This window comes from Ailuropoda melanoleuca, chromosome 4 (assembly GCF_002007445.2).
Source record: "Ailuropoda melanoleuca isolate Jingjing chromosome 4, ASM200744v2, whole genome shotgun sequence".
NCBI lineage: Eukaryota > Metazoa > Chordata > Mammalia > Carnivora > Ursidae > Ailuropoda > Ailuropoda melanoleuca.
Genome location: NC_048221.1, coordinates 2,080,775 through 2,102,069, shown reverse-complemented (window position 1 = coordinate 2,102,069; position 21,295 = coordinate 2,080,775). Strand labels below are relative to the sequence as shown.

Here is a 21,295-nt window from a genome sequence, read left to right as displayed (position 1 = left end):
TATCTTTAAAGATGCTCAGATTTAATAGACAGAGGTAAGGAGGGAGCAAGGGCAGGGTCAGAAGACAGGGAAGGTCAGCAGAGTTTCTAGGAAGGTGGTTGGAGGCAGGGCCCGGTGCAGAGCGGCTGCCGCGTNAGAGTTTCTAGGAAGGTGGTTGGAGGCAGGGCCCGGTGCAGAGCGGCTGCCGCGTATCTGCGGACCGTGAAGCCCGGCAGGAGAGAAAGACGCTTCAGAAGCCATTTGTCTTCTCTCAGTTGTTTGCCTCAGTTAATTTCAAATGTCTTTTGTAAGGAGGCGAACTTAGATTCCTGAAAATATTTGTAAGTCTTAAGGTACCGATTAAAATATGTATCGTATTCAGTGTTTTGGAATCATGACTTCCTAATTTAATTTTCAGTAAAACAAGTTTGGGGAGATCGAGATCGGAAGTTCCCCATAAACGCCATCATAGCTCTAAATTACTTTAGTTCATTTGGTTATGTTGTTAGCAGTGCATTTTAGGTGGAACCATGTTTTTTCTTCTTTTTTTTTTTCATTGTTTTGTTTTTGTGTTTTTAGTGAAAGCTTGCTAGCAGGCCACGGTGAGGAGAGGGGAGGGGCAGAGGGAGAGGAAGAATCTGAAGTGGACTCCATGCCCAGCGCTGAGCCTCACCTGGGGCTCGATCTCATGACCTGAGCCCAAATCATGAGTTGGCTGCTTCACCAACTGAGCCACCTAGGCGAACCGCGACCATGGTTTTGAAACCTAAAACTGGCCAGGGTCCCCGTCGGGCGCCCTCTCGCAGCGCGCTTTGATGAGTGGAATCCATTTCCCGGTGGTTTTCTCTAGACCAAAACGAATTTTCTAAACACGGTTTCTAGAGGAGTAGCCTCGTTACAGAAGAAATCAGACCAAGGCCCGCGCATTTCCATCAGACGCAGACCCGAGAGCAACAGCCCAGTTCCATCCAGGCGCTGGAACAAAAGCCAAATGAGTAGTCAGGACAAGCCCCTGACACAGGTCCCCAAAGACCCTGCAGAGCGCAGGCGGGGAGCGGGCTCTGAGCCCGGACGACACTTACCCTCCGGCTCAGGGTCGGGAGAAAGCAGTGAGCGCGGTGGGCTCTGGGGGACCCGCACCGGTGCGCTCAGCAGCTTGGAGAGGCTGGGGTCTGCTCTGGTCCGTGGTGATAGGTAACACTGACCTTAAAGGTAAAACCCTCCTCTATTTTCCAGCAAAAGTGGCTTCATCTGGGAATAGCAGAGAATTGTAATATGGGACATGTAAACCACAACCAAACCACAGGCGTCTGGGGAAGGAAGATTTTTCATAGAAGAGAGGAGGGCTTGGGAGGGGCTCTTCCAAAGAAAAAGTCCATTGGAGCAAACGGGGTTCCACGTGTCTTGGTTTCTCTCTGGCTGGGATGTGACTGTCTCTCATTGGCTGAGCTATGACTGTTTCTCATTGGCTGGCTTGTGACTGTCTCTCATTGGCTGAGCTATGACCGTCTCATTGGCTGTGCCTTGACTGTTTCTCATTGGCTGGCCTGTGTATGTCTCTCATTGGCTGAGCTGTGACCATGTCCTTGGTTATGCTGTTGCCAGGGCCGGAGGAAACCTTCCTCCATCCTTTTCTTGGAGCAGTAATGTACTTAAAGTGTAGACTTGCGGGGCGCCTGGGTGGCACAGCGGTTAAGCGTCTGCCTTCGGCTCAGGGCGTGATCCCGGCGTTGTGGGATCGAGCCCCACGTCAGGCTCCTCTGCTATGAGCCTGCCTCTTCCTCTCCCACTCCCCCTGCTTGTGTTCCCTCTCTCGCTGGCTGTCTCTTATCTCTGTCGAATAAATAAATAAAATCTAAAAAAAAAAAAAAAAGTGTAGACTTGCGAGGTGCTGCTCTGGAAATTTAGGGATTGAGAGTTTCCCCTGCGTTCTCCCCACTCAGTTCTCAGTGAGGTTTTCTTGTATTTTCGTATTAATATACTTTAAAAGGCTGTGATTTCTATTAGGTAAAATCCCACTAGTTTGTTCTGTAACCTAGCTGGCCTATTCTTAGAAATTCCCTTACATTTCAGTGCAGGAAGTAGTGCCTGGCTGGCTCAGTTGGTGGGGCACGCGACTCTTGGTCTTGGGGTTGCAAGCTGGAGCGGCATTGGGCATAGAGATGACTTAGTCTTTCACAAAACGAAACAGAAGTAGTGTCTTTTAAGTTCAAACAGAACAAACAGAAATGAACAAATTGCATAACAAAACCCCAGACAAACCTGGTTGTAGATTTAATGAAATTTTCTTAAAACTCCTGACCTTTTGAGAGAGTTGACATTATGGTCTCATTTTGGCATCTCTCTATTTATTTCTTTATGCCCTGTGTCATGGAATAACATTCTGTAGGTTTTCCATTAAATCAGCTTACATGTTCCATTAGACGTATTTTCGGCCATGGGGACAATTAGTTTAATATCAGTTATAAAGGTTAATGTTAAAAAGTCTCTTTTTAGGGCGCTTGGGTTGCTGAGTCTGTTAAACGTCTGCCTTTGGCTCAGGTCATGATAGCAGGGTCCTGGGATCGAGCCCACGTTGGTCTCCCTACTCAGTGGGGAATCTGCTTTTCCCTCTCCCTCTGCCCCTCCCACTCATGCTCTTCTCTCTTTCTCTCAAATAAATACAATCTTTTTAAAAAAGTCTCTTTTTAATATTTAATTTTCAATTGCTTGTTTCTAGTGATTAAGTGTACCCTGAGATTGATGAGTTTGCATTCTGGAAACTTCCTGAAAATCTGATTCTATGATTATCTTTCTGTTCTTTTTGGGTGTGACCTACATAGTCAAATTTGAGTTATGAGTAAAGGAAGAATTACAATATTGTCTTTAACTAAAACTGCATCATCAGTTTTCTCTACAAGTGGTTGTAAAAAATCAAGCATGTACTACCTTTCAGCAGTAGAGAGATGTCTGTGTCTTTTTTTTTTTTTTTTAAGATTTTGTTTATTGATTTGACAGAGAGCGAGAGAGGGAACACAAGCAGGGGGAGTTAGAAGGGGAGAAGCAGGCTTCCTGCCGAGCGGGGAGCCCGATGCGGGGCTCGATCCTGGATCATGACTTGAGCCGCTTAATGGCTGAGCCACTCAGGTGCCCCGAGAGATGTCTGTGTCTATCATTACCAGTTAGTTGCTCAGGGTGAGAAGTAACATTTGGATGCTTGAAAAGAGCCTGAAAAGAAATAAGACTTGAAATGGGGTTTCACGTTAATCTGTTTAGGAAAAGCTAACTTACCTAACAACTAAAAACACAGAGGAGAAGGTAACGAGGGAGTTATTACATTCATTGTCTCTAACAGTGCAGTGACGCGTGAAGGCGTCTTTTGCTCCCATCCTGCCACGTGCAGCAGAGACATGTGTTCAGCAGGAACCAGCGTTCTCCTCAGCTGCATTTGGCAGACTGGTGACTGTATTCTGCTGTTCCACATGCTGTGAACGCTCTTGTGAGCACGCGCACCTTGATCCAAACGAGACAAGTGTAGACCGTATCTGTGTACTACAGAGAAGCAGTTCACCATTGAAGACTAAAAGGAAGCTACAAGGAGGATTATTTACGCCAACCAACTGCTGGTTCACCTTCTCCGAAGCAATTTATGCCTCAGGGATCAAGAGGAAGACAAGATGAAGGCTTTATGTAGCACGAGAGCTCCATTAATTGGAAATTTGGACAATGTAGTGGAACGATTGTTCACTTCGTGTTTTGCTCCGTTGAGACGAGCGATTGAAACAGACTTGATCCATCTTTGAAAACTGATCGCATCCATTCAGATAAGATCTTGATGGTTAACACTGGTTATGTAATATTCCCCGTATTTGTCCGTTTTCCGAGCTCAGCAGGCTTCACAAAAAATGCGGTAGAGCGGTGTGTTCACCTTTCATTAAGGCGAGTTTGTGAACATAATCTCATGCAACCACATCTCTTCATGAACCTGGAGCTCTCAGCGTTTCTTGCCTGAGAAATGACCCACACTGTGTTCGACAGGAAGCCCCCTCCAGACCAGGAAAGCGCCCCGAGAGATGTTGAGCCCGGTTTACTCATGGTCTCTCTTTCCTCGTTTCTGGTCCGATGACGTTCCTTGCCCTGTAGCGCCCGTTGTGTTTACGGGCTCGCGAGACTTGGAAAGTCCGTACTGGTCTCTGCCCCCGGTTCCTGATAACAGGGCTCCTGAAACCCTTGTCACTTGCTGGGGGGTAGGAGCATCTTTTGTTGCATCAGGCGACTCTGGGTGGGCTCCTGGATGGCTCCTGGTGGGGGCCGGTCGCCGGAAAGACCTGCGCTGATTAGAAGCTGGAGCTGCTTCTGTCCTGCTCCCATTCTCTTAAGAAGGGGAGGGGCTAAAAGTGGAGTTAATGGTCCATCATGCCAACGGGGTGAAGCCTCCATAAAAATCCCAGTAGAAGCGGGTTTGTGAGCACGTGGGGGTGTGGGGAGGGTGGGGCATCCAGAGAAAGTATGGACTCTTCACGCATTCACGCACCTTCCCCACACCTCCCCCCTGTGCATCTCTTCGTCTGGTTGTCCATCTGTATCCTTTATCCATCCTTTCCTACACTGGAAAGCATAGGTAAGTGTTGCCCTGAGTTCTGTGAGCCCTCCCAGCAAATTACTGGAACCCAAAGAAGGGGCGTGGGAACCCGGGTGTCACCTGTGCCTGGGGTCTGACGTGTGTGTGTGGGGGGGTGGGGGCTGTCTCGGGGGGCTGAGCCCGGACCTGTGGGATCTGACCCTGGCTCCGGGTCGCTGGCCTCAGGGTGAGTTTCCATGTACGACCCTCAGCTGGCGTCACCCGGAACTCCGTGGTGTGGGGCAAAGCCTCTGTGGGTGTGGTGACAGGTGACAGAGAAGGAAAGCATTCTCTGGGGAGGTGGAGGACACACAGAGGGAAGAAGTACAGCAGGGAGGAACAGGTGCTCGCAGCTCAGAAGCAGGAAGAGTGCGGGTGTTGCTTTACAAGGCTGCATCGCATCAACACAGCCCGATCTCGGGGCTCTCTGTGCTGATCCTTTGTCTGCTGGCGGCCGATTCTGCAGTTTCTGAAAGTTGTTCTTGTCTGGTTTCTGACCTGATGGGCGCTGATGATCCCACTTCAGAGCGTCGCAGGATCCCTGGGACGGTGCTTCTCCAGGAACTGTCCTGGCCAGATGCAAGCAACGCTTATGTCGTGGCGGTTCCTGGAGCGAGTGCTGCTCTGTCCTGTCACCTGGCTGGGGTGCTCTGCTCTGCGGCTGACGCCTGGTGGTGCCGTCGGGCTGCCTCTATCCCAGAAGGCTCTGAAGGTCTCTGAACCCCAAACGCTGTCAGCTCATGCGGAAATAGGACATAGTGTTGGGCCTCTTCCCTCCAGAGCCTGACGGCACTTGTCGTGGCAGTGACAGTCAGTGGCCTGGCAGGTGGGGCGCCCGGGTCCCTGGTGAGAAGGAGACTAATTGGTCTCTTAAAATGTTGCTTTGTTCCGGTAACCACACACAGGCTGCGTTCGATTTCCCACGATAGGTCCTTCACCAGCGCTCTTGCTAGGCTTACCCGTACGCTTTAATAATTTCGCCTGTAGGATTCTGGGATTTCTAAACACTACATCTGAATACCTGCTGGTCATGAAGTTTTCCTTTCCTTTTGTAAATCTCTCACCAGTTTTTTGTTTTCCGTTGCCGCACTGGCCAGGCCTTCACAGGCGTAGAATTGTGGATATGCCTTCTCATCACTTGTTCCTGACCTCGGAAGGTACCAGTCACATAGGGAGTGACTCTAGGTCTCGTTTAGACACCATTTTTTTTCCTGATGGTGCACGTTTCCAGCTGGTCTCTGAGTCAGTTGTCATTAGTGCGCGGTGACGTGAGACAGGCATGGCCTCAGCATGTGTGGATTGGAAGCCTGTGGTTCATTTGTCTTTCCATTAGTGGAGCAAATGGTACTCATAGAGGAGTCAATATCAAATCCATTTCTAGAATAAAACAGACTTGGGTTTGTCTGCTAATGTTATCTATACATATATGTGTAAGATTTTCTTCTAAACAGACTTTTGCCTTTGTATTTATGAATGTTGCCTTTCAACACTGCTTGAATGGTCCTTTTCCCATCTTGGTAATACTCTGTGATCCCTTTCTACAATTGGGAGTCACCGATGTTTAAATGCTTGGTACCTGGCCTACGCACCGTTTGAGATGCCTTTAGGTAAAGTGTGGGGATATTTGAATCTACCGATTTCATTTCCGTAATGACCAAGGACGTCCTTATTACCTTGCATCATCTCAGGTATGTTACCAACTTGTATACATTTATTCCTTTTCTTCTATTCTAAAACATCTTTTCCCATGGGGCCCCCGGGTGGCTCATTTGGTTAAGCATCCAAATCTTGATCTCAGCTCAGGTCTTGATCTCTGGGTCGTAAGTTCCAGCTCCGTGTCGGTCTCCATGCTGGGCATGGTATCTACTTAAAAAAAAAAAAAATTGGGGCCCCTGGGTGGCTCAATCGGTTGAGCATCCGACTCTTGGTTTCGGCTCAGGTCGTGACCTCCGTGTCGTGGGATCGGGCTCTGCACCCAGCGTGGAGTCTGCTTCTCCCTCTCCCTCTGCTCCTCCCCCACTTGTTCGTTCTCTCTCTCTCTCAAATAAATAAAAAAAATCTAAAAAAAAATCTTCCCACAGCTAGTTTGTACTGTCTCCTCCATCAGCTTAATCCCTGAAATTGTAATTTTGTTTTTTTCAAACTTCCTTTTATTTGCCTAAATTTGATTGTTTTTTAATAAAATTGCCAAAAGATTAAGGAGGATATATTTTTAGCTTTTATGACTTTTTCTTTTTTAGAGAGAGAGCAAGCCAGCACATGTGAGTAGAGGGAGGGGATGCGGGAGAAGGCAAAATCTCAAGCAGACTCCTGGAGCCTGACGTGGGGCTCAGTCTCATGACCCTGAGATCAACACATGAGCTGAAATCAAGAGTTGGACACTTTAAGTGACTGAGCCACCTAGGTGCACCTCCATAACTATCTTTTTTTAAATAGCTCTAACTGAGCTGTGGATCACATACCTTGAAGTTTATCTGCTTAAAGTATAAAGTTCAGTGGTTATTTATTGTATTTACAGAATTGTTCAACCGTCCTCACACTCTCATTTAAAAATATTTAAATAATTCCGGGGCGCCTGGGTGGCTCAGTCGTTAAGTGTCTGCCTTCAGCTCAGGGCGTGATCCCGGCGTTCTGGGATCGAGCCCCACATCAGGCTCCTCTGCTGGGAGCCTGCTTCTTCCTCTCCCACTCCTCCTGCTTGTGTTCCCTCTATTGCTGGCTGTCTCTCTCGCTGTCAAAGAAATAAATAAAATCTTAAAAAAAATAAAATATTTAAATAATTCCATAAAGAAAATTTGTATTTAGTGGTAGTCACTCCACATTCTAATGCATCCTAGCCCTGGCTTCTAGACATTTTATTAATCTTTCTCTCTATTTTTTTGCTTATTCTGGACATTCCGTATTAATGATATCATACCATGTGTGTCTGGTCTTTGTGAAGCCTGTGAATGTTCTCAGGGTTCATTGATTTTGTGTCCTGGATCAGTACTTCATTCTGCTCGTTGCTGAATAATATTCCATTGTATGAATATACCCCATTTTGCTTATTGAAGTGAGTTAAAGTAAAACTGTCATTAATTTTGCCAGCAAAAATGGGTTCACTCTGAAATATGTAAGAATTGCAGTTCTGAAAAGCAGGCTACAGTGAGACCACAGGCAAGCCAGAGAACAGAGCAGAGGCAGCTCTTTTATAGAGGAAACTGGGAATTGGGGAGGGGCTGCTGTAAACAAAAAGTCCACTGGAGCAAACTGGGCTTGGAAGTATCGCTGCTTCTCATTGGCTGAGTTGTGACTGTCTCTCATTGGCTGTGCTGTTGCCACGTGGGGAAATAATCTTCCTGTTATCATAGTAAAGTGGTATCCACTTGCAACTGTTGGGTCTGCAGTTGGCATGAGTGGTAGGGTGTGGGAGCTCCACCTGCTGGTCTCCTGGTTCCATTCTTTTTTTTTTTTTTTAAATAGATTTATTTATTTGAGAGAGAGCCTGAAAGGGGGGGGGAGGGAAGAGGGAGAGAGAGAGAGAGAATTCTCAGACTCCCTGCTGAATTGTGGAGCCTGATGCAGGGCTTGATCTCCCAATCCTGAGATCATGACCTTAGTTGAAATCAAGAGTTGGTCGCTTAACTGACTGAGCCACCCAGGTGCCCCTCCTGACTCCATTCTTAGCAAGGTTTTCCTATGTTAATCTTTACATTTCCCCCTTTTGATAGAGATCTTTTCTCAAATGCATCCTTGATTATGAATCACTTTTCCATATTTACTGGTTTTATTCCTTGGTGCCAGGAAAGACCTTTCCTCGTTGTGATGTCCCACATCATAGGGAAAGTGCATAGCAGTTGGAAATCAGTTAAGACCATATTTGAGTAACAAGAAAGATTAGAGGGGAGGAGTCTCAAGCACTTCATATCCAGTCCCTATTTATGGAGATGGTAATCCCTGGAGATTATCTCTTTGTTGGATACTTTTATAATGCTCTGACAGGTAACGACTATGAAAGCAAAAGAAACGTGAAAATCCAAATTGTATGATGGTTCTAAACCAGGGCCCTAGGTCTGAAAGTAGCCAATTGAATATTGGCAGTTTTCAGACTTGGGGGAAATTTTTAAATTTACTTTATTAATTATTTTTATTAATTCATTTAATTTTTATTAAATTTATTAAATTGATTTTATTAATTTTATTTATTCTATTGGTAAAAACGTGGAGTCATGTAGTCCTCCTGGAATTTGCATAGAGTAGGAGTTGAGTCAGTAGCCATGGGGGTTAGGAAGAACAGGGTGCCAAGGGTTAACAATGGTATATATTGCTCAGAGGTTCTAGACAAACCTCCGTCTTCAGCCATTGGGTTTTCTCCCAGGTGAAAACAGGCCATTACAGGGACTAGTGTATGGGATGATGGGCCTCTGAGCTTGTAATTTTCTTTTATGGGCTTGGTGTCTTAAAGGACTTCTTTATTTATAGGTTATTGATTAATTCTGGGGAGATACTTTGAGGGATCTATTTTAATCTTGATGGGAGGCACACTGTGGACTCTGCCATTATCAGTTGAGGCTTTCGCCCAGGAAGAGGATGGTAGGTGATCTAAGCGAGACAAATCATCGGTGTCCCCAGACTCCACTATAGTGTGTCAGAGACAGAGCAGATGAAAGATGTGGAAGGGTCATTTATTTCCTTTGGTTGGCTATTTGATTACTGTTATTAAATTCTAGAATAATTTCCCCATTTTAGGACAAAGACATTTGTTTAAAAAGTGTCCGCCCAGTTAAATGCATAGGGGCATAGGAACTAAGTCGAAAATGGTGTATCTCTCAAAGGACCCAGACAAAAAGGAGTGGGTTCAGAGATTCAGAGACAGGAACCTGTTGGGATTTGTTAGGGTCCCCTACTGTTTTTTGTGTTGTCCTCCTAGGTGCGGGTTGGTGTGCAGCAAGGGGTTGGGCATGTGCTAACAAGGACGGAGATTCATTCCCAATGTGGAGAGTGGTTTCTTTGAGCTGATTACAAGGGAAGACCGGGAAGGGTCCCTGTCCTTCCTGGGAGCTCGATCACTGGGGATGACGAGGCCTTGGAAAGGCTGACTGCAGGGATGCAGATGTGGGAGCGCTGAAGTTGGTAGTGATCTTTTTTCTGATGTCCTTGGGCCTCTGCAAAAATAGGAGAAATTAGTCAGGTTTGGGATTTGTTTAGGAACCTCCATTTGCCAGAGTTGAGAATTAGGAATTTTAGTGGTTTTGAAGTGGCTGTTTGGCTCAGTCAGTAGAGTGTGCGATTCTTGATCTTAGGGTCGTGAATTCAAGTCCCACCTTGCTTGGGCATAGAGTTTACTTTAAAAAAAAGGTAATTAAATTTTAAAAAAATATAGTGTTTTTTCTTTTAGATGACTCATCTAGGATGTGTGAGTGGTTTGCAAAATTGCCAGATTGGCTGCAGTGGACATATTTTCGTATTCTATCCTGGTCCTTTTAACTAAAGGAAAAAGATACTGGTTCTGCTCATTAATAAACATAGACTTAAATGCTACCTGGGTGGATTCCACATCTAGAGGAAGACCCGAATTTTCTTTAAAGACAATTTGGAGTTGATTTGTAAGAGTCAGGGAATGGCCGATGATCATGTAATGTTAACTTTAAAAGTTAAAACCTGGGGCGCCTGGGTGGCACAGCGGTTAAGCGTCTGCCTCCGGCTCAGGGCGTGATCCCGGCGTTACGGGATCGAGCCCCTCTCTATCTCTGTCAGCTATGAGCCTGCTTCTTCCTCTCCCTCTCCCCCTGCTTGTGTTCCCTCTATCGCTGGCTGTCTCTATCTCTGTCAAATAAATAAAAAATCTTTATAAAAAAAAATAAAAGTTAAAACCTACCAGAGACACCTGAGTGGCTCAGTTGGTTAAGTGTAAACCTGCCAGTTATTTTACTAGCAAAAATGGGTTTGTTTGGTAATAGCAGAGATTTGCAATTCTTTTTTTTTTTTTTAAGATTTTATTTGTCAGAGAGAGAGAGAGAGAGAGAAAGAGGCAGGCAGAGGGAGAGGCAGGCTCCCTGCTGAGCAAGGATCCTGATGCGGGACTCAATCCCAGGACCCTGGGAGCATGATCTGAGTCAAAGGCAGATGCTCAATGGACTGAGCCACCCAGGTGCCCCGAGATTTACAGTTTTTTTTTTTTAAAGATTTTTTATTTATTTATAAGACAGAGATAGAGACAGCCAGCGAGAGAGGGAACACAAGCAGGGGGAGTGGGAGAGGAAGAAGCAGGCTCATAGAGGAGCCTGACGTGGGGCTCGATCCCATAACGCCAGGATCACGCCCTGAGCTGAAGGCAGACGCTTAACCGCTCTGCCACCCAGGCGCCCCGAGATTTACAGTTTTGTTATGTAAAACCACAGGCAGGTCTGGAGAACAAAGGGAGGACCTTTCTTTTCTCGTTTATAGAGGAGAGGGGCAATTGGGAGGGACTGTTCCAAACAAGACATCCACTGGAGCAAACTTGGGGGTTTTACCTGCAGCGTCATCTCATAGGGTAGACTGTGACTGTGTCTCATTGGCTGGGCTTGACTGTCTCTCGTTGGCTGAGCTGTGACTCTCTCATTGGCTGGGCTGTGACTGTCTCACATTGGCTGGGCTGTGACGATCTCTCATTGGCTGGGCTGTTGCCAAGGGAGGAGGAAATCTTCCTTCCTTTCTCCTGCTGGGGCAGTAGTGTGTCCAGGGTTGTCTCTTGCTATTGAGTGCAATGGAGGATGAATGGTACTGGTGGGAGCTCCCCCTGTGGCCTTCTAATTTCATTTGAGTCCCGTCTCCTTTGTTCATTTTCAGAGAGTTCATAGGCTGTTGGGTGGTTTTCACTTGCTGGCTACTTTGAATCAAGCTGCCGAGAGTATATGGAAATTAGTGTTGGTGTTGGTCAATTGGCTTGGGTGGATCGTACTGGGAGTAGAATTGCCATATTGCACGGTAACTCGGTGTTCATTGTTTTGAGGGTGCACCAGATTCCTCCAAAGGGCTGCACTATTTCGCATTCCCAGCAGCAGAAATGCATGAGAATTTCCCCTTCCTCATGTCCTCACCAGCACTAACTTGTTTCTTTATAACCATTCTAGTGGTTTTGAAGGGGCGTCTGCTTGTAGTTGGACGTCCATTTCCCTGGTAACTAACGTCTAGCATCTTTTCCTGAACCTGTTGGCCGCCTGCATATCTTCTGTGGAAAAGTATCTGCTCATATTCTTTCCCCACTATTTGATCATATTATTATTTTTATATTGTTGTCTTTTATTTTTCATGGTTGTCATACGAATTTTTAAAATATATTTAAAATACAGGGCTTACCAGGTGTGTGATAAGCAAACCCCAGTTATAGCCACAGTTGAAGTAGAATTTATCTTCCTATTAAGTGATATGGTTGGCATATTGGATTTTTTTTCCATTAAGTTTTGAGAACATAGTTTTTGTGTAGACAATCTCTTATTTTTTTTTTTTAATAATTTTTTAACCTCTGTATTTCACGAGTGTGTTGTCATCCCTTGTTGCTCTGAAGATATGGCTTAGGCTTGTTTTCTTTCTCTATTAAAGTCTCCAGTGGCTGGTACCATCAATTCCTCAGGGGCTCTTCTTTCTGGTGCCGTTCTTGAATTCTGGGCACTGGGGTGTATATTTGAGGCCCCACTAACTTCCATGATTCTTCAAGAACCAGAACTCCTCTTATGAACCAGGTGTGTCAGGCCTCTGGGCCCTGTGTCCATGCTCACAGTCCACCTAATCCAGGGAAGGGGTCACGTCTGCCTCTGCCGGGGTGGAGGGGAATGCACCAGGCTCCTTGACCCTGTTGCCTCCCAAGGAGAGAGCCGCTCAAGTCAGGGGTCCACAACATCCTGACCTTCTGGTTCCAGTTCTTGGGCTGACAAGGCAAATCATTGGGCAAGTCAAAGATGTGCTGTCTGATTTTTCATTCTTTACCGTACTGGAGTGCTCAGATCCGCTGTGTCTCAGTAAGAACAGCCTGTATTGGGGTGTGTGTAAGTCTGTATCAGCCGTCGCCATCACCCCGTGCTTTGGGTTCCCAGCCCTTCCCATCGCTGGGGGCGTGGCAGTGGATGTGTTGTCACTTCCCACACGGGTGTGACTCGGGTCCTAGGAGTGGAGTGCAGTTCCCTGCCTATCGCCCCAACCTCCCACACACGTGGGTGAGGAGGGAGCGTTGCTGAGTAGAATCTGTGGGATGTTTCAGGAGGCGGTGGTCTTTGCGGATGTGGCTGTGGACTTCACCCCGGAGGAGTGGGCTTTGCTGGACGGTGGTCAGAGGAGGCTGTACAGAGATGTGATGCTGGAGACCTGCAGGAACCTGGCCTCCCTGGGTAAGCATGGCTCCCACCCCTTCACCAGAGTTTTAGGGAATGAATGTTTCTTACGAGTGTCCGATCTTACTGGGGCCGAGGAATGGGGATACGTTGGCAAAGAGACAGACGTGGTCCAAGCCTTTGTGGAAACTACGTGGGGTCACAGACCTTTCCCGTGAAAACAAAGTTTCATATGTTAAATTGACTCTTTATTAGTCTTGATCCAAGTGTGAGAGTCCCTAGTTTTGTAAATGTGAATGTGGTCTCCGGTGTTGCTCTGGGGCAGTGAGCCCTGCTCTGTGGTTTTCACTTCTGTGGAAGATGCACTGTGCCTAATCCACATTTCTCGTGATAGTCATGCTGCAGTTAAACTCACACTTCATCATCTTCAGTGACCTTGAGGACCAAATTAACAGCCCCTTTTGCAGATTGCTTGTTGCCCTTCAAATCCTCCCTCATGCTGGGCTGTTCTCCAGGGGCTGGGCAGCAACCACACCTACTGTCTGACCTCCCAGTGGCAGCTGGGACAGTGCAGTCAGGTTTCACCGAGGGCCTTGATGCCTTCCAGCTACCCTTGGAAGGGAATGGCATTTGCACGTGTCCATTAGGAATGTGACTCAGTCCTTGTTTGAGAAGGGTGATGTTTGCCACTTACCTTGCTTCCCTGTCAGACATTCCATCCATCTGTACTCACGTGGTGAGCCTTTCTGTAATCCTTTCTAGAGGAAGCGTGTGGATGTATGTATCTTGCCCATTTCTTTCCTATTTTATTTTTCTGATAATACTTATCTTCACATTATTCTCCATCGATTTTGAAGTATTTCTGAGTAAATGGGCTGCCTTTTCGTACACTTTTCCTCTTACTGCCCAAATCCCAAATCACTAGGATCCTTCGAACTTCTTTGTGGTCACATGTTCATTCTTTCTCATGAACTTCATTTATAGTTCGCATCAGTATATGAATAGAAATCCACATATGGTCTATGTTCTTAATTTTCTTACCTTTAAACATCAGATTATTCCCAAGAAATTAAATTATGCTCCCAATTCTTGCAGATTGCTACACTCAAGTTAAACCTTGTGGATCGAGGAGTCAGCTGAATATTTTGGAAAATGAACTATCCAGTGAAGAGAAAATAGTAAGATTTATAAGAAATGATTCCTGGGCTCTTTTTGGAGAAACCTGGGTGTTTCATCACATTGGAGATCAGTCCCAGTCTCAGGAGAGATGTTTAAGGTGAGTGCCTCTCTCTCCCAAAGGAGAAAGGGGGATCTTGGGAAATTGTTAGAGTAACTTGAAATAAAAGAAGGTATAAAGGTATAAACCTAGCTTGGCAATTGTGTAGTTGGAATTACACAGCACGGTATCTTAATAAGTGTGATGTAGGTACTGATCATCAGAAACACAATTCAGTTCAAAACATTTATCAGGAAAACCCACACGTAAAACGTGCTGACAGTTGTGGCTCTTAAGGGCCCTTATTTTGAGCATTTAGCTTCTTCTATATTATAGCTGTGTAGATGGTGCCACAAACATGCCTATTCCTGGAGGTGGTCATGATGTAGTCAGATAACCATTGATGAGTATCAGTGGATCATTAATAAGGACTTGGGTTATAATCATTATTCCCTAACAGTGTGCCTTCCTGTTTTGAACAGAAGTCATTGGGTGGAGCGTGTCTGTGAGAGCAATGAAGGTAATCAGTGCGGAGAAACCGTAAAGCAGATTCCAAGTCTTACTGTGCTTGAGGATTGTCCTACTGGAGACAAATCCTGTGAATGCGCTAAGTGTAGGGAAGCCTTCAGAGATAGTCCTTTCCTTGAGAATCCAGGAACATCTCAGCCTGGACACAAACCTAGTCCCTGTGCGGAATGTGGGCCGGCCTGCAGCTGTGTCTCGAGGCTCAGCCCTCACACGGATACAGACCTTGTAGAGAAACCCTACGAACGTCAGAACACTGGGACAGCATCTAAGAGAGACTTGAAGAGTCTCAGTAATAAAAAATCTTTAGAGTGCAAGAAATGTGGAAAAGCTTTCACTTGCCTGTCGTCCTTTCAGGGTCACGTGAAGGGTCACTGTGGACAGAGAGTCCATGCGTGTGACGTGTGTGGGAAAGCCTTTTTGTATCAGTCCTACCTTACACGTCATGTGAGAACTCACACCGGGGAGAGACCCTATGAATGTGTGGAGTGTGGGAAAGCCTACAGTTGCCTCTCGTATTTTCGAGAACATGTGAGAACGCACAGTGGAGAGAAACCCTATGAATGTAAGCAGTGTGGGAAGACATTCAAGTATCCTGCATCCCTGCAAGGACACATGATGACACACACTGGAGAGAGACCGTATCTGTGTCAGCAATGTGGGAAAGCCTTCAGTTGTCCCAAATACTTTAGAAGACATGTGAGAACACACAGTGGACTGAAACCCTATGAATGTACATTATGTGGGAAAGCCTACAGTTGTTCCTTATCTCTTCGAGAACATGTCAGAACACACAGCGAAGAGAGACCCTATGAGTGTCAGCAGTGTGGGAAGGCTTTCAGACATCCTCGATATTTCCAAAGACACGTGAGGATGCACAGTGGAGTGAAGCCCTACGAGTGTAAGGAGTGTGGGAAAGCATACAGTAGCTCCACATCGCTGCAGGAACATGTGAGGACACACACTGGGGAGAGGCCCTTTGAGTGTCAGCAGTGTGGGAAAGCCTTCACTCGTCACTCCTCCCTTCAAGGACACGTGAGGGCACACAGTTTGGAGAAACGTTATGAATGTGCACAATGCGGGAAAGCCTTCCGTTGGTCCTCGTCCTTACAAAAACACGTGAGAACGCACAGTGAAGAGAAACCCTACGAATGTCAGCAGTGTGGCAAAGCCTTCTGGTACCCAGCCAACCTGAGAGCGCATGTGAAGACACACACTGAGGAGAGACCCTATGAATGTCCGCACTGTGGGAAAGCCTTCAGCTGTCACTCCTCCCTTCAAGTACACGTGCGAAAGCACAGTGGGGTGAAACCCTATGAATGTAAGGAGTGCGGGAAAGCCTTCTGGTATCCTGTAAACCTGCGGGCACACGTGAGAACTCACACTGGGGAGAGACCCTATGAATGTCAGCAGTGCGGGAAGGCCTACAGGTGTCCCGCAAACCTGCGGGTCCACGTGAGGACTCACACCGGGGAAAGACCGTATGAATGTCAGCAGTGTGGGAAGGCCTTCAGGTATCCTGCAAACCTGCGAGCCCACGTGAGGACTCACACTGGGGAGAGACCCTATGAATGTCAGCAGTGTGGGAAGGCCTTCAGGTACCCCACAAACCTGCGAGCCCACGTGAGAACTCACACTGGGGAGAAACCCTGAATACAAGGACTGTGGGGAAGTCTTCATCTGTCCTTAAAATCTCGTAAATCCAATCAGACACACTGGCAGAAAACTTTATGAATGTAAAGAATGCTGGAAAACCTTCAGGTGTAGCACCTCGTATATTTTGTACATAGAAACTCAGGGCTGGACAGCAGTCTTTATTTGTTACAAACACGGTTGTGCCTCGTAAATGCCTCATCCATAACAGGGATCTCTATTGTATTCATTTCCCCTGCATGTTGCTGACAGGAATACCTAAAATAAAATATTCCTCTGCGTACCCTTTGTATGAAATATATTTTGTTATTTCACAAATGAGAAAATTGTACAGTTATACAAAACTTATCTCATTTCCATTACAGTGTCTTTGGCCCCAGGGGTGGTAAGTGATTTGTGTATATATATTGTCCTCTCTTGTGGATACTGGAAATTCTGACTCTGTATCTACCCTTCCTTTCAGTCTTTATGATTGAACGATATATCTTTACATTTGCTTGTTGCTGCTGTATACCACACCTGTGTTCCCCACAGAAATTAGTAAATGTGCAGGGATGTTGGAAAGATGACAGTGTCCTTTGATTATGTTCATATTTTGACCTCTGCTGATTGCCCTTTATCTTGGTTGTTCGTCAGTCATGACGCATCGAGAGGAGAAACCTTGTGGCATGACGATTAAAGATAGTGTCTGGCTTGTTCTACTGGATGTCGTTGTGAGCATGGTGAGGCGGGAGATGACATGTCCCAGAGTCCTTCCCTCTGCAGTTCTGAGCTGAAGGCCCTGAGGAGAGAAATTGCATGAAGAAGCCATGATTTTCAGTCAGGAAGCAGAGATGTGTGGGGACCCACGTGGGCCTGGGTCACAGTGCATTTTCCTGACTTCTGCCCTGTCGTCTAGAACAGCCCCCAACCTGACACAAGTTTGACGTGAGTTTTTGTTAGCATACTCCAGAACTCCACAAGTTCTGCGATGGACCGTCTTGGTTTTCAGGTCCACACAGTTCCTTGCCTTGCCCTGTGGCTCTTTGTGTCCATGAGGCCACCTCTTCAGGCTGTCGTGTGTGTGGATCTCTCTCATCCTGGCACCCCTTCATCTCCCATGCTTTTTCTAATACATGATTTCTGTGGTAAGCATCTTGTCCCTCAGGATAGATCTGTGTCCTGCCTCCCCCTGACAAGATTTAATGCTGCAACCTCAGATGCAGGAAAGCTCCTTCCCTGGTTGCACTGTAGAGGCTGCCCTGACCCCGTATTTCTTCCTTCTGGGTGTTTCCATAATTGGAATAAGCACTTGTGAGTGTATTTGGCAGTTTGTGGGAATTTCCCCCTATAGCTGCCTAGCTGACTGCTATCTAAGAGAGAAACCCAGTATGCTTAATTACTTTGTTGTTACATGTGATTTCCCAGTGGTTTTTTATTTTTAATATGTGATTCAAAACAATGGTTTTCTTGGTTTGTTTTGTCATGTGGTTCTCTACATTGCTTCATGGAAACCACGTTACTGAGGTTTTCAAATCTGTTGCATATTTCCAAATGATATTGTTTTATGTTTTAGAACGAAGAAGTTCTTTTTAAAAAAGATTTATTTGAGTGAGAAAGAGAGAGAGCGAGCGTGAGCAGGATGACTGGAAGGGGGAGAAGCAGACTCCCCGCTGAGCAGGGAGCCTGACACAGGGCTGGATCCCAGAACCCTGAAATCATGACCTGAGTTGAAGGCAGACGCTTGAACAACTGAGCCACCTAGCTGCCCCTCACAACTGAGTTCTTTTAAAATATCCTATTGTAGAGGATTAACTTTTTCTTCTAATTATCTTAATTTTTTGAACTACTTGTTCTGGGTTAATAGGACTAAGTACGTAAACATTTGACATTTTCCTTCTGGTGTGGGTTGCTTCAGTACCCATGCAGCTGCCCTCACTGTCTCATTAAAATGACTTACTCCTGGGGCACCTGGGTGGTGCAGTCAGTTCAGTTCCAGTTATTGGTTTCAGCTCAGGTCATGATCTCAGGGTTGTGCAATCAAGCCCTGACTTGGGCTCCATGCCGAGCATGGAGTCTGCTAAAATTTCTCTCTCCCCCTCTGCTCCTCCCCACCTCATGCTTTCCTCTCTCTCTTTCTCTTTCTCTCTCTCTCTGAAATAAATAAGTCTTTTTAAAAAATTACTTACTCCCAGTGGTGAAACCCCTAATGTTGCCTATGTAATGGTCTGTGACAAAGAACACCGGGAGTCATGGTCTCACAGCTCAAGAGTGTGGGACAGGGAGCCAGACACACCTGTCTTCCCTACTTGTCAACAACTAAATGAACCACATTGGTGGTGAGGTGAGCCTTAGTTGTGGAAATGACTTGCGACTCGGTGCTCCAGGCATAACTGCCTTGAGGAAATTCCTAATTTCTGAAAATGCTGCTTCTCAATGTTTGTTGTCCAGATAGCTCTGGGATGTGTACATGTTAAACCATACCAGAATGGAAACATGTCCTTCCTCCCTTATTCCTTCTTTCTGGGAACGGTGCTGAACAGGACGTTTCTTCCTGTGATGGATGGGTAAGAGTTGGTCATGCTTCACCCAGCATGTGAGGCTCCTTGTATTAATTCCCGTGGAGGAAAGATGGGCCCTGCCTTTCTCTTTCCTTCAGAACACTCGTCCTTCTGTTGATCTGCCCCCAGTTGACAGGTCAGTTTCTGTCTCCATCAGATGGCCCCCGGGATGCTTCTCTGGCCGTGGATGTGGGGTGAGCATGGTTGTATTTTGGGTGGAGCCGGTTGGGCTTCATGTCTGAGAGGATGCGTAAGGAGAGCAGTCCCACTGGGACTTGGGGAAGGAAACGTACAGGAGTGTGGTAGTGTGAATGGACGAGAAGCATACCCGTACAGTCTTTGCAGAGGGACTGCTTCTGTCTAATTATTCCAAACACTGTCGGATGGGCGTTGTGTGATCTGTTCACCAATGTGACCAGTGATTGTGTGGATCCCACACACTAACGAGGGTCAGTGTAGGTGCACTGCACTGGAACAGCATGGAAGGTGTGCATCACAACCATGTTTTGATGTCACCACTGGTGGGAAGGAGTCCATATGAGTGACGTGTTCCACGGAACTCTTTTTCATACTAGTGCCATGAAATCCAATTTCAAACTTTTTCTTTAAACAAATTGTTAACCTTCCATGTACCCAGAGATAGTTTTCCTTGTGATTTTGTGGTCCTTTTGTCTCCAGTTCTCTTCAGAATCTGAGAGCGATGTTGTGCAGGGTGCCCACTTGATGTAGGCTGTGAATCTGCCCTGTTCTGTGTCCTTTAGTGGTTGACCAGTTATATATGGCTAGACAAGGGACACAGGAAGGTCCAGGGAGATAGTTGCTTATACTCAGGTCCCAGAGGGACAGTCAGTGCTTGTAAAGAAGGGGTGACATTGGGGAGCGCCGAGGGAGCGAGCACGAGTAGGCAGGTGGGAAGCGGTGAGCATGGGGACACGTGCCTGCAGTGCCGAGGTCCGTGTGCAGTGTAACGGTTTGCTTTGAGCCGAGTGTGTGGCACACGAGGGAGGCTCAGTATTTGGCACCTGACACCAAGTGTAGAGTCTGGGAAAGGAAGGCTCGATTTGAATCATGATCCTGACTTGGTTCCTTTCTTGCTCTGTGGCCCTTGGAAAATCGTCTGCATCTGTACGCCTCAGTTTGCTCCGACAAGGACGTGGAAACAGGATCTACCTGGTAGAGTTCGCTGAGGAGCAATGGGGTTTATGTGCGCTGAGTTCTTTGTGGAGAACGCTTAACGCAGTGCCGGATGTGAGTGCGCAAGATGTCAGTGTTCACATGGCGAACGGGAATGGCAAACATAGCCTCGCACAGGGGAAGCCGGCCTGGCGCTCACTCCTGGGCTGTGGCTTTCCCTCACGGAGCAGAAACAGTTTCACCCGCTTGTCCTCAGACGAAGCACTTTGTTGTCTGTGATGAGTCAGGGCACATGAAGACCATGTCACGTCATGTCGGTAAGGAGGCTAAAAAACAGTCCAGTCTGTAAGAATCAGCAAAGACTCCCTGCCTCTAGTTGCTGTGCCTGGTGCCTCTCTGTTCCTAGTTCCGCGGCGCTGCACCCTTCCTGCGCTCTAGATGAGAGCTGTTAACATCTTCGGGGCGCCTGGGGGGCTCCGTCGGTTAGACGTCTGCCTTTGGCTCAGGTCATGATCCCAGGGTCCTGGGATTGAGCCCCACGTGGGGCTCCCTGCTCTGCGGGACATCTGCTTCTCCCTCCCCCCTGCCCCCTCTGTGCTCNTGTGACAACCTGTTAAATGCAAAGGGACAAGTTGACAAAATCTCTCAGCCGATGGAAAGTAGAGAGAATTACACTTGTTAGTATACGAGTGATATTTCAGCACAGCTCAAGCAGACGTTCCCGGGAAACTTGCATAGAGTCTTCCGTTGGAGGAAACCAATGCACGTTGTGTTTGATCTCACATCATTAGAATGAGTCAACATTTATTGATGACTGGGGTTCAGCTCTGTGTAAGTGAGGAGCTCCCACGCTCAGCCCGAGCAACGAGGAAGGTGCTTGTTTCTCGCCTGGAAGGACGGACGTGTGCAGGCAGCAGAGGGTCAAGTCCCGTGTGCCTCTAGCTATGCCATTGTAGCTGTTGTCCTGAAATCTAGATCCCTGATCTCAAATTATTGAGAAGATGGGTGTTTGCAATACAAATGAGGTATTTTTTTTCCTTTTTAAAATATTTTTTTAAAACTAAGCTTGCTGCTCAATGTGGGGCTCAAACTTAGGAAACTGAGATCAGGAGTGGAATGCTGTGGAATGCGTCTGGCACCCACAAACGCGACCTTATACAAATCTGGTAAGAGCTAGAGAAGAGGGGAGTCGACTTACCAGAGAACATCAACAACCGTGACAGCCAAAATCGGTGGCGTGAGGGACACAGAGGGGCTTGCTGGCAACCCCGAAGCTGTGCACTGCTGGCGATAGAATCTGATCCCTGGTGGGGAGATTTTGGAGTTACAAGTGGAAGCCAGGACCACTAAGAAAACAGAA

General features: G+C 46.8%; 1 protein-coding gene across 1 annotated transcript in view; it reads left to right on the top strand.

The window, feature by feature from the left end:
* The window catches only part of LOC100473456 (zinc finger protein 77), a 20,306-nt gene extending 3,762 nt beyond the window's left edge, over positions 1 to 16,544 (top strand). Inside the window, 4 exon segments of the mRNA XM_011230274.3 lie at positions 12,798 to 12,924; positions 13,963 to 14,143; positions 14,566 to 16,257; positions 16,259 to 16,544. Coding sequence (XP_011228576.3) covers positions 12,798 to 12,924; positions 13,963 to 14,143; positions 14,566 to 16,257; positions 16,259 to 16,298 — 2,040 coding nt within the window. The 3' untranslated portion in view covers positions 16,299 to 16,544.
* Positions 16,545 to 21,295: the final 4,751 nt, after the last annotated feature.